Source organism: Neopelma chrysocephalum, unplaced genomic scaffold (assembly GCF_003984885.1).
Source record: "Neopelma chrysocephalum unplaced genomic scaffold, ASM398488v2 Primary Assembly neopelma1_97, whole genome shotgun sequence".
Lineage (NCBI taxonomy): Eukaryota > Metazoa > Chordata > Aves > Passeriformes > Pipridae > Neopelma > Neopelma chrysocephalum.
Window position 1 is genome coordinate 6,136,370 of NW_020897760.1, and position 16,334 is coordinate 6,152,703.

The window sequence follows — 16,334 nt, forward strand, 5'->3', positions numbered from 1 at the left end:
GTTTTATAATTGTTTTTGTTTGTTTGTTTTAAATAAATTAATTTATCTGGAGATACCTCATTCATGTAAAATGTTGGATCATGTGAACTTAATTCAAGGCCTTGATCTTTATTTAAAAGAAATTTTAAAAAAGCTGCATAATGTTTCATAGAAACAATTCAGATATTTCCTAAGAGTTTTATAAAATCTTAATATGTGAAGTAGTCACTTTATAATGTTTTGTAACTTAAAATAATCAACTTCTTGAATAGAGTTGGGTTCTTTTTTCTTCTGCAGTACTGCTCATGCAGAAAAGAAGGACATTATGCAGAATTTAACCTGACATTTAAGTTTATCCATAATTCAGGTTCATTTGATAAACCCTCATGGGCTTTAATGGAGTAAAGAAGAACTGCTGTGATCAGTGTTAAGTTGTATAATCAGCCACATTTTGTCACTTGGATTACTGTGGACTTGAAAGTAATTAATTGCTTTTCATAATAAAATACCACATTTCTATCCATAAATGCGCTGGGGCTTTTTTGATGCCAAGGGTTTAATTTCCCCCCCTCCCCCTGAACAAGACCTGATTCCTGCTTTTCCATGCTCTGAACGCTGTCATGGTATATATTTCTTAGACCAGACTGCATAAGTGTTAAGAATTCAGGGATTCTTAATTCAGAATTCAGAATACAGGATTGAGTTTTTCATCTCCCACTCACTGACTTGGAAGTTTAGACTGGCTGGGCAACCTGGAGAACAAAGAACTGGGAAAATAATCTTGAGCCACTGCTCAAAAGTGCAAATAAGATCACTTGGGTAACTGCTGACTAAAATTGTGGTCAGATAAAAGTATGGAAATAGTGATGTACAGTTGAGTAAAAAGAGAATAAAATGATCGTAGAATAATTAATGCAAAGTATCATGATTTCAAATAAAATGTTTTATTAAGTAGATTTTCAAGATATTGCATATGTAGTTAATTGAGATAGGTTTCTTAAACTTGTAAGTCAATGTACTTCTGTGTTTAATGTGATTCTTAAAGCTTTCAGCTGTGTTTCCTGGAGGTCAGTGAAATGGGAGACTAATCAAGTTTGACATTGATGCAGTAAACTAGTTTACTTAATTTAAAGGAATAATATAGTAAAACAGAAGGATTTTTTAGAGTATGATACCACAATCCTAGCTTTAAATGCAAGTAGAATTGCTTTCCAAAGTTATGAAAACTGAGTACATTAACCCTTTAAAAATCTCTGTCTGGTTTAAAGCCTTTTGTTTGAACCTCCCACACTAGTCCAGTGTCTGGACTAGTTACTGGTAGCTCTAGGAAGACTAAAGGTTTGGTATTTATGTTTAGCATTCCGTCCATGCCTATCCCTTTGAAGAGATCTCCTTTTCTTTTTATTGGTTCTTGAGGCTTGTTTGGGGAAAACACAAGTGTCTGTAAGTGGAGGAGAGCAAATCTTGAGTTTAACCTGGGAGAGTCTGTTTTGTCTTTGTTGCAGATTTGATTCAGCTTGGCTCCTTGCTTTGATGCTTCAGCTGCTATTATTGTAAAGCTTCCTGGTATCTGCAAATAAATTTAGAACTGTGAACCTGAAGTATTTGTAACATTGATCTATGGTTCCAGTAAGTAATCTGGAAGTAAAATTCAGGGAGGCGACATTTGTTTTGGAATAGTCTGTATTGACCTACCACAAACTCCTTGTCAAGTGTCAGATTTGTTTCTTTTTAATGCAGGGAGTTTGGACTACATTCCAGCTTTTGAGTGGGCAGTTTCTACTTCGGGCCACCATCCATTAGCTGACCTTAATCGGTTTAATAATAGTCAGCTGCAGTTTTAATAAACTTTTTTACAAAAATTGTCTGCTCAGCTGCTAAGAGGTGTGGGGAGTTACTGGATAAACAGCAATATATATTTGCCTGGAAATATTGTAGAGAACATACTTCATTATTAAGGAGTAGATCACCAGATATTGTAGGATGTACTCTTTTTTTTTTAATTGCCTTTTGTTCATCTCTAGTTAATGCAGTTTTCACATTTCTTGTAATGGAGCTAGCCACATTAATACACTGATATATTTATTTTGAAATTACAGACTTAAATTTTATTGCAACTGTTTGGTCCATTTTCTCACCTGTACAGTATTGCCTGATTTTTGCTCTTTCTTTTTTTTTCCATTGAAGACATCACTTGTCTTATATCTCAGTGCATCAATTTGATTTCCTTTGTAGCAGTCTGTATGAAAAGAAAGCTTTTTGCCTAATTGAGGCCCAGAGCTCAAACATGTATGCTTCTGGAGAGAAGTTGAAGGGACCGTGAGTAAATTTGTGACTCACCTCTAGAAGCTTTTAGAAAAGACCATTCCCTTTTGCTTATTCATTGATGTTGCCTTTGTCTTCTGCTCATTAATCTCAGTGGCTTTACAGAGCAGTGTAAGGTGATTTTTGTGACTGCGGACTTTCATTCACTGGTTTATTGTTTATAGATAATTTGACAAATTGTGAAGCTATGGGATAACCCTACAAGACTGTCTTTGCACAGAGCATACTGTTTCTAGAATCAGATGAAGAAGATGAATTGAGGGGAAAAAAAAAAGAGTTTTTGTCTCTTGGTCAGTGGTGAAATACTTCTAGTAAAGCGTGATAGCATGTCAAATGTTACTTTTTTCCACTCCAGTTTCACAGTAGTAGCAGATGATGAACTTTCACCAGTAGAGTCTTTTTTGTTTGAACAAAATATTTGGAAAGCCACCCTCTCTGGTTGCATGTTTGGAAACATAAGTAATGTGGTGTTCACTAATGCTAATGAAACCTTAGCAGCAAATGAGAGCTTTGTGGACTAAAGAGCCTAAGTAGGACAGCAAAGGCTTTGTTCTGCTGTGTGCTGAAGGAAGTCAGTTCTTCTTAATGGTATTAGATGTTGACTTCATGCCAGAAGCACCTTTTAGAAACTTCTTTTGGATGCTAGGTTAATTTTGTAGGAGTAATTACAAAACTGAGTGGAATATAAAAAAGAAATTCTTCTTGAGATTGATGATGTATTTTTTATGCATATTTGCAACTGTGTTTTGACGCTGCAGCATGGTAACTGTCTCCCTCTTCACACGCTCAAACAAAGCATGTACAACTTTTCTAAAAACAGTAGCAGGAATGTCACTTTATTTGACAAAAGATTAGAGTGGAAGTGTCCAGTTGGCGTAAAGTAAGATGTAAGAATAATACATTAAAATCTTGTCTTTAGTCCCTTTTCTGTCTCTTGGGTGTTTATGTGGTTCTCTGGTCAAACAGATTAAGGAAGGTGTTTGTGATTTTGTTAGAGAGTGTGATACACAGGCTGGAGCAGAGGCTGGTGGTGGAACAAGATGGATATTTTTGGTTGGCAGTACTTGCATTACCATGGGACTGAAGTGTTCAAGGCACTAATGGCAGTGGTTGTTAGTCTGTGGTGTAGGATACTAAGACCTGCAAGGCAAGATTTGAAAGCAACCTTAGTCCTGTTATGTTCTTTTCATTTTTATTCTTGTTGGTTGTATGTAGTTGTGCTGATGTGGTATCTCTTTAAGTGAATGTCTTTTTCTTGAGTCTTAAGCCCTTCAGCATTTTATGGCATTTTTGATTTAACTTTAGATCATCCTACTGCATGTTGAAATTGACCTTAAATTGCTAATGCTAAAGGTTGACATCATTCATTAGGTTGAGGCAAGACATAGCCTCTGATAAACACCTCTTGCAGTTTTTTGTGTAAGTTAAATAAACTTTGAACCTTATTGCTTTTCTTTTTCTACTTTTTATTTTTTAAATTTACTGTGAAGTGTGTTTGGATTCAGCATATATAGGACACAAACTTTGATGTTACAGTTACTTGTCTTTTTGAATTACTAAATAACTATTAAAAGAATTTATTATAAATGCTGTTGTAAGCTGAAAGTCCTTAATTTTTCCACTGTGGTAGATTGTTTTAGTATAAAATGTGAATATGCATTAGACTAAAATGTCTGCTGGGCTGTATTTTGTACCTTTATTCACTCCTGCCTAGTTCTTAATCCCTGTATTTCCACTTTTTTTTTTCATTTCAGTTTATCCTAATTTGTGTACCCTCCACCTGTTGATCAGTACAGAATACAGTGAAAGATTGGTTTCCAAGATGTTTAATGTATTAAAAATACCCCAACTTTTTTTTTGGAAGTGTAGTTTATTTTTTTAAACACCTTCTCCTCTGTGTTTTGTGCCCTTGCTTTGCTATAACTTTCTTAATGGCTAAGGACAGGTTCGCTTTCTTTGGAATCTCCTTCTGGAGCTGATCATGAACTGCATATATAGTTTTGATTTAATAAATGTTTTTGATGTGCAGGTTATGCCCAATTTAGTCATGCAGCTATAATTTCTATTATTTTTCTTTCAGTGGGTAATCATGAAAATAGTTTTTAGTATCCAATTAAATTATAACTTCCTGCATTTTAAAACTGCCAGATCTCTGTTTACCTAATACTGGACTTTGGTTATGTGTGTTATCTTGGTGGAAAAGATCCACTTTTGAAATAAAGGATTTTGAGAGGGGAAAAAAAGACATATTTGCATTGCGAAAGCGATCAAAGACTGCTTACAACTTAAAATGCAAGTACTTAAAACTGTTTTTACAAAAAGAGGTAGATCTGTGCTTGCATATACAACCTGGTATATGTATGGAGACATATGACTGATTTATAACTTGGATAACATCTATCCAAGTAGCAAGCATTCCCTCACAGCACAGCTCATAAGTAGATTATGTGTAATTTTTGGTGCTGCTGTGATTCTTAACTAATTCTGGGCATTTTTGTTTCCTTTTGTTTTTAAAGGATCAATTCGATAACTTGGACAAGCATACACAGTGGGGCATTGACTTCTTGGAGAAATATGCAAAATTTGTGAAAGAAAGGATAGAAATTGAGCAAAACTATGCAAAACAACTGAGGTAAGGTTTTTTCTTTTCAAAAGGATCTTAACAATTACTTAAAATCATGGTATCAGATGATGGGCAAGTATATAATGTTGTGCTTAATGACTGTTTTTCATTTACAGAGTGAATTAGATCACTAGTTGTTTTCATGACAGACCAGTCCAACACAGAAAATTATTTTTGGGTGTGCACTTGCTTGCTTGTTTTTGCCTTCTCTCCTACTCTTCCCTCCCACCATTCAGATCTTTGAACTAAAAGGGTATAAGACTTAAAATTAAAGATTCAGAACAAGGAAAACCATGGTAATTTTTTTTTTTCACCAACTCTCAGCGTGTTTGTTGTAAAGTGCATTATCCTTATCTACATTTGTGTGTGTGTGATATCACTCAACAATATTCAAGTCTCTGCTGCTAATTAATTTCTCATGTTGAATTGGCAAGAGGTACACTACATTGTGTTTAAAAATCTGATTGAAATGATTGAGTAGAACTTGAGAAAGCAGCAGATCTTCCTGTCCTTAATGTGCGCCCTTTCCATATCTTTTCCCTTTGAGTGAGACTATAACCCAGCCACCCTTTGTCTTACCTCTGCAGTTAACTTTGTATTGCTGCCAAGTGAAACATCTTTTAGGTCCAGTAGGAATTTCCCTTCAGGGATCATACAAGGAGAGTAGCAGCAGTGAAATGGCAGAGAAGCGCATTCTTCAGAATAAAATAGGATTGATTTTTACCATAAGGTGCACTCAGTGCTTGAAGAACAAAATTTAAGGTTAAGACACTCCTGTGAACTTGATCTTCACCATAATCTTTGCCTTCACTGTAGACTTTGCTGTCTTGAATTCCCATGGGGATTCAGCTGAAGCTGCTGCATAGCCCTTGTCAGACTGAAATTTATAGCAGCTTCTCTCCTGTGGTTTCTTCCATCATCTCATCATTGGCAAACTAGATTGTCACCAGATAGAGAGTTGAGAAATCCTTACTCATAAATACAGTAATGAGGTTCACAGCTGAGGGTATGGATGTTCATGAGGCTGCTTGTAATCTTTTTGATTTCTTTATCAGTTTCTTTTTGATTTCTTTATCAGTTTCTTTTGATCCAGTTGTGTATATTCACCTAACATAATAATCCATTACCTTACTGAAGGAATATTTTTCTTTAAAGGAAGGAAATAAATACCACATTTCCAAAGTTGGTGTAGAAGAAGTTCAGGAGGTAAAGAAAATTTGGAAGCATGCATGGTGCAGTTAACAGCCCAGTTTTGATTTGTTTTGAGTTGTCTGTTTAAAAATAGAAACATTTTATTTGCACAGATCTATTGACATCTTGTCGTTAAATAGTATGAGCAAATGCCTTTTGCTTAATTGTATTTAAAGGTTCATTCCACAGCTAGCAAGATGAAACACCTCATTATTACTTCAGGATTTGACTAAAAATGGGAAATTTTCTCTGTTTAGCATTTTACTTGGGGTAAAATTTTTGATTTTTCTTGAAGTGTCTTTCAAAAATGAAAGAGCTTTGTCGAGTACCCCTTCTGTCAGATGGCTGGACTGACTGTCTATGTGCAGTAAGTATGACAGTTTTGGGAAGCACAGGTCTTGCTGCACACACATTGTACAGTGCATGCATGCACTTCCTGCCTGCTGCCAACGAGGGTCTGGACAGCACACACGTCAGGGTGACTGATTTTCTGCCAGTAGACCAGTTCATGAAGCTGCTCTTTGATATTCTTCCCTATATATTCTTTGGGGGAGACTTGATTGTTTCGTAGTGAACTGTCTTGTGATAACAAGTTGATTTCAGCCATCATTGCTCTTGAGGATGTTCACCATTTTTTACCACGTAAAACAGTCGTGAGGCCCAGGGTAGGTTGAGATCAAGCAACATTTTTACCGGAAGGATGAACCATTCTGCAGCTAGCTCCTGGGAAGTTCTGATGTGGGATGGACTGTGGTTCTGGTGAACTTCAATGCTGGCAGCAGATGGCCTGTGAGATAGATATTAATATCTCAGATGGAAATTTCTAGTAGATCACTGTTTTTTCATTTTGTAATGAAATATAATCTGAAAAACTAAGTGTTGAGAATCTTTTCATAATGAACTTTATAATTGAATTTAATTATACCCTTGTTTAGTAGATGTATAAACAGTATGGTGAGTGGTCACCTCTTGGTAGTTCTATGGCTCTCTTAGTACTTGGGTGGGAGACCAAAAAAAACCAAGTTTAATCAGGAGGATAATGCTAGTGACGTATGGTGGTATTTTTTTCCGTCTCTTGGGTTCAGTGTGGGCCATGAACATTCTGTTGAGGTCATTGATGGAGCTTATTCTTATAGACTTAAACCCAACGATGAAAACTTGAGTGAATTTTTCATAACAGTTTTCAGTCTGTGTCCTGGCAGAAATTCATATTCACTTTGCTTATACCCTTGCATTTTGATAACTTTTTTTCTTTATACTGTCATAACTTAGTGATGAGGTTTTCCCAGGTGCAACAGCTGTTCCAAGTCTTCTAGGAGATGACAAGTGATGCATGTACAGCATAGGAGGAACTGTCTGAGTGAACTCACTATATTCTTACTGTATGCAGGTATTGCAGTTTATAATTGCTGAGTAATTCCAGAAATGATAGCTGGTGAGAATCATGTCCAAATGCTGTTTTTAGTTTACAAGTAATTCCTTGCTATTCTTCTTTGATACTGAAAAGAGAAAAATTGAAATCTTCTGTCTAGAGAGCTTGTCTTTGCAATACACTTCGTTCTGCAAAAAGGCAACTTCAATTTAATTTTCTTTGAATTCTCCTTTAAGTTAGATCAAAGTTTTTTGTAGCATAGGTCTCAACTAATGTATTATGTTACCCTAAGGATTGCAAAGGTTATTATAGGCTGTTATTGAGTTACAGGGATGTGAATCAGGACAAACATATTGCAGTGTACACTGTAGATTAACACATTTCATTTTAATGATATGATTGTTTACTATGTTTATATTTTCTGATTGGAAAAATTTAGATTTAGTATGTGCCAAATTACTGGGCTCTTGGCTGAAGTTTTAAATTGAATTCTCAGATGCTGTTTTTGATCAGCATTGTTTCTTAAAATGGGCGAGGTGAAGGTCTGCTTTGTTTACTTCCACATCATCACACACAAAACAATTCTGAAGGTTCACTCCCTTTTTGTCCTGTCTGAAGCATTAAGACACTGGAGCAGACAGAGGAGTTCTTTCTGTGATGTTAGGCAGTAATACAAGTTATACCTGCACTTGTAGATGAAACTACCATGCGGAATAAAATTTCTGACTGTGGTGAGCTTCTCTACTGTCAGTTTAAAGCAAATAGCGATGATTGTTCTTGAGCTGTTTGTTGTCCATTGAAATTGTACATTGTGATCTCTGGAGGCGTCTACTTACTCTGAAAAAATTGTTTTTCATGTTCCTTCTGCATACTGTTGTGTATAAGTGGTGTTTTTCAAAACATGGTATTAATATATGCGTATGTCTAGTCAAATTGAGACATAGTTTCCACATTTTTATATGCAGAATCTTGGAAACATTATTTAAAATGGGTGTAAGCTCAAATGTAAAGTTGGGGATACAGATTATCATTGTGATCATTTCTCAAATCTCTCTTCCTTCGGTTGGAGCTGAGAATTTACACTGTTGCTTATCTAAATATGGTTGTGGCAGGTTTTTTTATAGTGATGTTCTGCAAGCCTACACATATGAGTTCTCAATGGTTCCCAGAATATTCAGTTTTGTAAACTCAAATTCCAGATTACAATTTTTTAAGATTCGTTGCTTCAGTTAAAACTACTTCTGATGAGATGTTACTAAATACAGTTGTCATTGTTTTCACCCAGTCCATAATACTGATACTTAATCACCAAAGTCATCAGAACCATATTGAAACTATTACTTTACATATAAATATGAAATGCCTTTAAGTACTCGGTGCAATTTTAGTAACTTGTGAAAGCAAAAAAAGTTTGTTCCCAAGCTCATTTGTCGTATGATGTAGAAGCTGTAGAGGTTTAGTATAAGCAGATACCACAGTACCTGAACTGCTGCCTTAATAGAAATTATACTGTTCTGATGATGCTGCTCCTGTTGTTTACATTCTGTATTAATTGGTGGAAGAAAACGAAGTTTTGAGTTGATAAACACAATTTTTGTACACATCTGTTAAATTTTGTGTAGACATTTTATGTACATGACTATAAGTAATTTTAAGTTAATAACTGGAGTGCTTTTTGAAACTTCTGCCTATGTGACTGAGATGGTACTTCTCTTAAAAATCAGGTTCCTGTCTCACTGGTGTTGACCTGAGACCAAGAAGAGGTGTTGATAAAACTACAGGGGCAACACTGCATGGGGTTAGTCTTGTATGAAATCTGCCTCCAGACGACTGTGAGACAGAGTGTGGTAGAAGTCTACATTGTACTTCCAAAGAGGATTAAAGTGTCATCAACTACACTTTTCTAAGGAAGCATAGAACAATTAGTCTTGTAGATTTGGTTCAGTTCTGATGGTACACAATTACTTGTGCAGTATTCTTATAAACTAGTTCAGATCCATATTTGGATTCTGAGGATTAGGCATGGATTTAGATAAAAATGTTAGAGAATGTTATGTTCTCTTAAAAGTGTCAACTGGCTCCTCTTTGAAATAGTGCTTCACTCTTCAGGTCCACGCTCACACTGGCTGCTTGTCAACCTATGCTCCTGCAAGGATTTAAATTGAATTTCTCTGTTTTTATTAAGTGTTGGTATTCACTTCTTGGAAAAGCCATTTATGCTTAATTGTTCACATGAACACTGGCTTTTTCTTTGATCTTTAAATTCTCCATTTGCTTGTCTTTTCATATTTATTACCTTTGATTATTGTACCTTGTGCTGTTATTGAACTTTAAATCCTGATCACACAGTGTCTCAAAACTGCATGTTCCTTTGATCCCAAGGTAGACAGAATTGACTATTGAAACTGTAGGAGAAAGGATTATATAATACTTTTCTCTCTAGAAATAGTAAACAGTTGCATTAAAGAATGAAAGCAGAACAGAAATCATCATGCCAGTAAATAATCTATATTTGTGACCCTTCCCTCCTTTATTTGTGACCTTTCTCTCTTTAAACTATATGGATTTAGTAAGTCATTACTTTTCTCATTTTTAACAACTCTGAAAATCTTCCTGTGAAAAGGCTCGTGTGTGGTTGCTTAGCTGCAGCATTGTATGTGTGTTATGCATTTCACTGTCTGAATAATAATAAGGTGATTTTTAGGAGTTTCCTATTCGTTAATAAGCACTGAGAAGCAAAGCAGAAATGTAAGGGAAAATGGAACACAGGAAAGTTACTTAGTGAATATTATTGGGGGTTTTTTTTCTGTTACTCAGGTTTATGCATTTTCCTATCAAAATGTCTGCCTTCAATCCCTACCAAGTGGCCTAGTGGTTAGCATGCAGGACTCTCACTGCTGCGACCACGGGTTCGAATCCCAAGTCCCCCGGGCAGATGGTAGCTCGTTAGCCCTGTGAGGCCATCCATCTATGAGAAGGTCACTCTAAACAAACCTACGTCCTAAGGACCTCACTGCCATTGTCCAAGCTTGCTTGGCCCCGGCAGATGAACCTTAGGATTAAAGGGTGGGCTCAGTTCAGCGCAGGCTGTATCTCACCTAAAAAAAATAAAAAAATCCATTGCGCAGGCTGGAAAGGTAAAAAGACCTTTCCCCAAATCTTCGTTCGCGAAGACTGGCCATTATTATTAGAATGTTACAACAGGCAGTGGATTCTGGTGATAGCGAGAAGAGATTGTTGCTTGAACATCAGTAAGAAAGTTACTACAAAATGTGTAGACAATTTTTAAAAATTCAGTGTTTATTCTGTTTCTTAGTATGTTTTGATATGAAGAGGATTTTTCTTATCATAGTTGCTTTTTTGGTTGTAGTCTCAGAGCTTATGGAAGCAGACAGAAGGTCTGAGCTTGCTGTTTCCACACCAACTCCCTGCTCATATTTTGGTATATACTTCATGGCTGGACATAATCTCACTACGTGTACTCTTGTATTGTAGACATGACTTCCAGATACATGGATTTGAGAAACTGCACAAGGTTATTTTAGATGAAAGCAAAATTAGCACCCATGTTTTAGTGGTAAGGTAGTTCATAGTTTGTAACAGTTACACAGAGACAGTGGGATGAGGTACACAACATTACATGAAAGATTTTTTTCTCCTAGAAACTTCTCTTACTCCTCCTTTCCTCTTTTTTCTGCATTTTCTGATAAGCAGATTATTTCATATCAGTGTTATCAGAAATTGGACTGTGACACTCTATTAAGTGCTGGTCCTATGGATTGTCTTTTAGAGATTTACTTGGTTTCTAAAAACATGGTATTTGCAACACTGGTGGTAGGGCAAACTGTAAAATCTTTTTTTCTGAAAAGAGACGTTGCCTGTTCTGTTCTGGAAATGTCCTTTATTGAAGATTTGGAGATTCTGTGGTTAAAACCATTGACCTGAATCTGCATTTAAAGCTGAATTCAGACATGGAGTTTTGGGCTCATGGGTACAGCATACAGTGTGCACTGTCTGTATGTTACACAGTGATCATACATTTGCTTTGTTCTTGTCTGCAAGCTGCTTCTGCATGTGTGAAAATGATGTTAAATAAAGAACTCGTTATTTTATGTCTAATCACTGTGCAATAGAGGTTTTAAAATATTTTCATATTGTTCTAGTTGAAGTGACTTAGAACTTTTAAAATGCCATAGATTTCTGTCTTGTGTTATCTAAAGGATGCTTGTAAGATGACAGAGGGAAGTCATTAAAAAGAAATAATTTGTTCATGCAGTTTTCTATGTGCATGTCTTCTCAAAAGAGACTCTAAAATAGCATCTTTTTTTCCATTCTTCCTTAATAGGAATCTGGTTAAGAAGTACTGTCCTAAACGTTCACCAAAAGATGAGGAACCCAGGTAAAAATGTGCATTTAAAGTTCTATGTAACAAACAAGGACTGACAGTATGTGCTGTCCTTTTATGGATTTTTCTTTTTAAGATAAAGTATTGAATTGGCTAAGACAACAAAAGAATTCTGCTTGGCTTCTTGTAGTTCTGTTGTGATTCTTAAGCATGAAACTTTTGTTTACACCTGTTAGTATTTTAATGTAGTAAACATGGCAGGTTGTACTTGCTCCCTTCCAAATTAATCTTTAGGTAACTGAAATTTTGAAAGCAGAAGTTTAGCATGTTGTATACAGTCTAGTATTTTTTTTTTAAAAGAAAAGCAATTATGTGTCCTTTGGCTTTGTTGTTTTCTTGGTTTAATAGTGTTTTCCAGTGCATTTTTATGGCAATACAAATGTAGCTGTGCATCTATATTCTGAGACTCAAATGCACACGAAATTGTCATGTTTCAGGCAAGAAGAGCTTTTAAAATGTTGACTTGCTTTGACTCTGGAGGCCAAATAAGTGAATGTGTAATGGTGGAGGAACTATTCGTGCTAAGCAACTTTCTTTATCAGAGATGTGCTTGTTTTGTTGTCCATGGCCATAGCCATTTTTAAAATTTATTTAGAAAAGGACAGTACTTTTTTTTCTTTAGTGGTAAGTCTTAGGAAATAAAAAAATTGGGCAAGTTTCAGGTTGCAGCCAGAGCACGTGCTGTGCAGAGTGCCTGAGAATTCATGGTAGGATTTCTTCTATCTCTTTTAACTATGTAAAGATCCTGGACCACAGGCTATAGGATTTCCAGTGCAAGGGTGGCATTTGAAATTTCCAAGAGCCAAGCCTATGGGGATGGCAGTGTTCCACAGTTAAAAGAGAGAAAGATGTATATTTTAATGTGGTGCCTGTTTTCTTTTCCTTTCTTCCCTTCCACACACACTTTCTACCCTTTGCCCCTCCTCTTCCCCCCTTTTTAGTGCCAGCCATAGTGGCACCTTACTTCCAGCCAAGAGGTGGGCAGGCAAACAGGCAGCTGTCTTCAGAGCTGATAGCAAACTTGTTCTGTAGAACATCCATCGGGATGCATATGAGTGGTATGATTGGCATGTTCCACCCTCAAGACTACCAAGCACATCATCTCTGCAGCAAGTTCAGCCTCCGAGCCTAGGGACGTATGTATCCATTCCCAAGCTCAGGCCTCTCAGTTGGCAGCTTAGGAGATACCACTATACTACAGGGCTTTCCAGGTAGTATTTTTCTTCTTTCTTTTCCATCCACAAACCCTCATATTCTTATAAAATGTGTTTGAAGAGACATTGCAACATATACAGTGCGTGCTAGGCTTAATGTAGGCTTTCCCAGCTTGTATTTCTGCTGTAACTCAATTAGCATTAAGATAAGGTTTGTCGTAAAATGTGTATGATTTTTTTTTTAATTTAATCAAGAGTACAGACTATGCAAAAAGAATTCCATGTAAAAAAAACTTTCTGACCTTTTGTGTATGTATGTTTGTGCGTGTGTGCTTTCTGTCAGGTTTACTTCGTGTATTGCCTTTTTTAACATCCTTAATGAGCTGAATGACTATGCAGGACAACGAGAAGTAGTTGCAGAAGAAATGGGACACAGAGTGTATGGAGAACTGATGAGATATTCTCATGATCTAAAAACTGAGAGAAAAATGGTAATTTTTACATTTTTGTTTATAAATAGGATGTCAGAATGTATATTTTTCAATGAATCGATGTATTTATTTACCCAGTTTAATGAACATGGCAATAAGTTTTGTAATACATTTATAAAACACATTTAAAGTTATTCTATATGTTTATACACTGGTTTACTATAGTTATTAAACCTAAAAATTAATATATTGGGAGATAGTGCTTACTAGTAAGCTTTTTTTTGCCAGCGTAATTTTCGTCTGTGGTACTGTTTTTATGTGATTAGTTATGTCTTCCAAAGAGTACCAGTAACTTGTGGGAGATACTGCACATCATCAGCTATCAACTAGAGCAGGGACTAACTAATGGTAATAATGCTAAAAAGATAGGCAAGTTAAACTTATGTGTGGTTTTTTTTAGCATCTTCAGGAAGGGCGAAAGGCTCAGCAGTATCTGGACATGTGCTGGAAACAGATGGATAATGTGAGTTGGTGTTTGGGGTTTTATTGCTGTTGAACTTAAATAATGTATAGTGTGTAAATGGAGCTGTTGTCAATTGTCTTGCTTAGATTTTAATGTTTAGCTGTAGTACTGAATGTCCAAGTAACTTAGTAACATCCAAAATACAGTTCAATGTATTTATAGTTCCCTAGTTAGAACAATCTCCTGTAAACAGCTTCTGTGTGCATGTTTGAGGGAAGCCTTGGCTTTTATCCAGCATAACGAGCATAAAGGAATCTATTTTTAACATGGGTACAGACTTTGGTTGCTTCTCCTTGGGCTGCTAATAATGACAATGTATTTATATGAAGATGAAATCTTAAATCAATATATTTGACTTGAGTTTGAGGCCTTGTTACATGAGGTTTATTCAAGCATACCACAGACAACTGTACTTTCAGGAGGTAGAATTTTAACAGAGAAATGCAGAAAGTGAATGTCTCTAGAACAGATTATAAGCCTCTTTTTCTTGAAAGAAATGCTTTTAAAGATAAGAAAAATATAGAAATTCAGTCAAGTCTATTGAAGATGCATTCTGATATTCTGCTGGGTTTGTGTCTTAAAAATTTATTATACCTTTGATTCAGATTATTGTGAAGCAAGACTGGAGAGCTGAATTTCTTATTTTGTTGTTGTGATCCCAGATGAGCAGAGTCTTGCTTCGTTGTCATGTCAGAGTTTAATTCGTTGTTGGAGGATCAGAATAGAGGCAGATGTGGAAGTTCTAGATGCTGTCACCCTTCAGGAAGAAATTCCCAGAGTTCAGCTCAAACAATCAGTTGTATTTACTTGAGTGCAAAGTCAGTCTTTTACATGCACACAACCCTGAAGGGAAATGCTAAGCTCATTTGCCTGACTTTGCACTGAAGCAGGAGAGCAGTGCTCACACAGTCTCTGTTGCAGTTTCTCTCTAGAGATGCTAAATTCTTGAGCTGCAACCATTTTTCCTACAGCGGTTGTCTTGACAACAGCCGGATATATTGAACATCATGTACATTGAATATTGTTGTCTGTGCTACCTACAGCTGTGCCAGTTGATGTGAATATTGATGATGATTGTAATATATATACACCCTTCAGACTACCTTCAAAATAATTTAGTTGAATTTACTGCAGTAAAATTGATCATTGAAGAAGGAACTTGAAAATTTTGCTCATACAGGTTCAGGTTTAAGTTTTCTGCCCCATAACTTTTATTTAGGTTATTGAACTCAGGCTAGAAAGTGGACTTGTGTGATTATTATAAACTATGGCTCTTTGTAATGGTTTATTATATATTTTGTACTTTGTAGCATAATTGCAGTTTTCCTTGCTGATAATTCAAGGAAATAAGTTTTAAATAGAAGAGTTGAAAATTTTTTAGATCTAGTTGCTGTGATAACAATGTGCTTATTTAAAGGTACTTAGTGAATTTAAGATACTTTGATGTTTAGAATTCAGAATTAATATATGAAACTGAATGGGAAAAATGGCTGTTGAAGCAGTAGGTTTGTGCCTTTTGTAGAGCAAAAAGAAATTTGAGAGAGAATGCAGAGAGGCAGAGAAGGCACAGCAAAGCTATGAACGACTGGACAATGACACTAACGCGACAAAGGCTGATGTTGAGAAGGTAAGGGCAGTGGCCTTTATTAAAAATAACGTGTTATTTTATCATCACTACTGGAACAACGTTCAGGGAGTGTATAAAATTGTGTATAAAATATGCCTGCTTATTATGTGGAAAATCAAAGTTATAGTGAAATGTAAGACAGCATGGGAAGGGAGGATGCTTCATTAGTCTCGAGATGATGCTGCTTAGGTAGAATCAGAATTGTTTGGCTTGGAATGGATCTTGAAGACCCCCATCCAACCTGACCTTGAACACTGCCAGGGATGGGGCATCCACAGCTTCTCTGGGCAACCTGTTCCAGTGCCTCACCACCCTCATAGTAAAGAATTTTTTCCTAATGTCTCATTTAAACATGCCCTCTAAGAGTTTGAAGCCATCCCCCCATGTCTTATCACTAGGACCCTCTCCAACTCTCTTGTAGCCCCTTTAGGTACTGGAAGGGGCTCTAAGGTGTCCCCAGAGCCTTCTCTTCTCCAGGCTGAACAATCCCTCTCAGCCTGTCTTCATAGGAGGGATGCTCCAGCCTTCTGTTCTTTTTTATGACCCTCTCTGGACTCTCCTCAACAGGTCCATGTCCTTCCTGTGCTGGGAGCTCTCCAGGTGGGGTTTCACCAGAGCAGAGGGATAGAGTCACCTCCCTTGACCTGCTGGTCACGCTGCTTTTGATGCAGCCCAGAACACAGTTGGCTTTCTGGGCTGTGAGT

At 36.4% G+C, this 16,334-nt stretch overlaps 1 protein-coding gene across 3 annotated transcripts in view; it reads left to right on the forward strand.

Moving 5' to 3' along the window:
• Positions 1-16,334, forward strand: part of FNBP1L (formin binding protein 1 like) — a 57,857-nt gene that overhangs the window by 23,943 nt on the left and 17,580 nt on the right. For all 3 annotated transcript variants that reach the window (XM_027694185.1, XM_027694186.1, XM_027694187.1), the window contains exons 2-6: positions 4,821-4,936; positions 11,836-11,889; positions 13,393-13,540; positions 13,941-14,003; positions 15,526-15,630. In XM_027694185.1, coding sequence (XP_027549986.1) covers positions 4,821-4,936; positions 11,836-11,889; positions 13,393-13,540; positions 13,941-14,003; positions 15,526-15,630 — 486 coding nt within the window. The remainder of the gene's footprint in view (positions 1-4,820; positions 4,937-11,835; positions 11,890-13,392; positions 13,541-13,940; positions 14,004-15,525; positions 15,631-16,334) is intronic.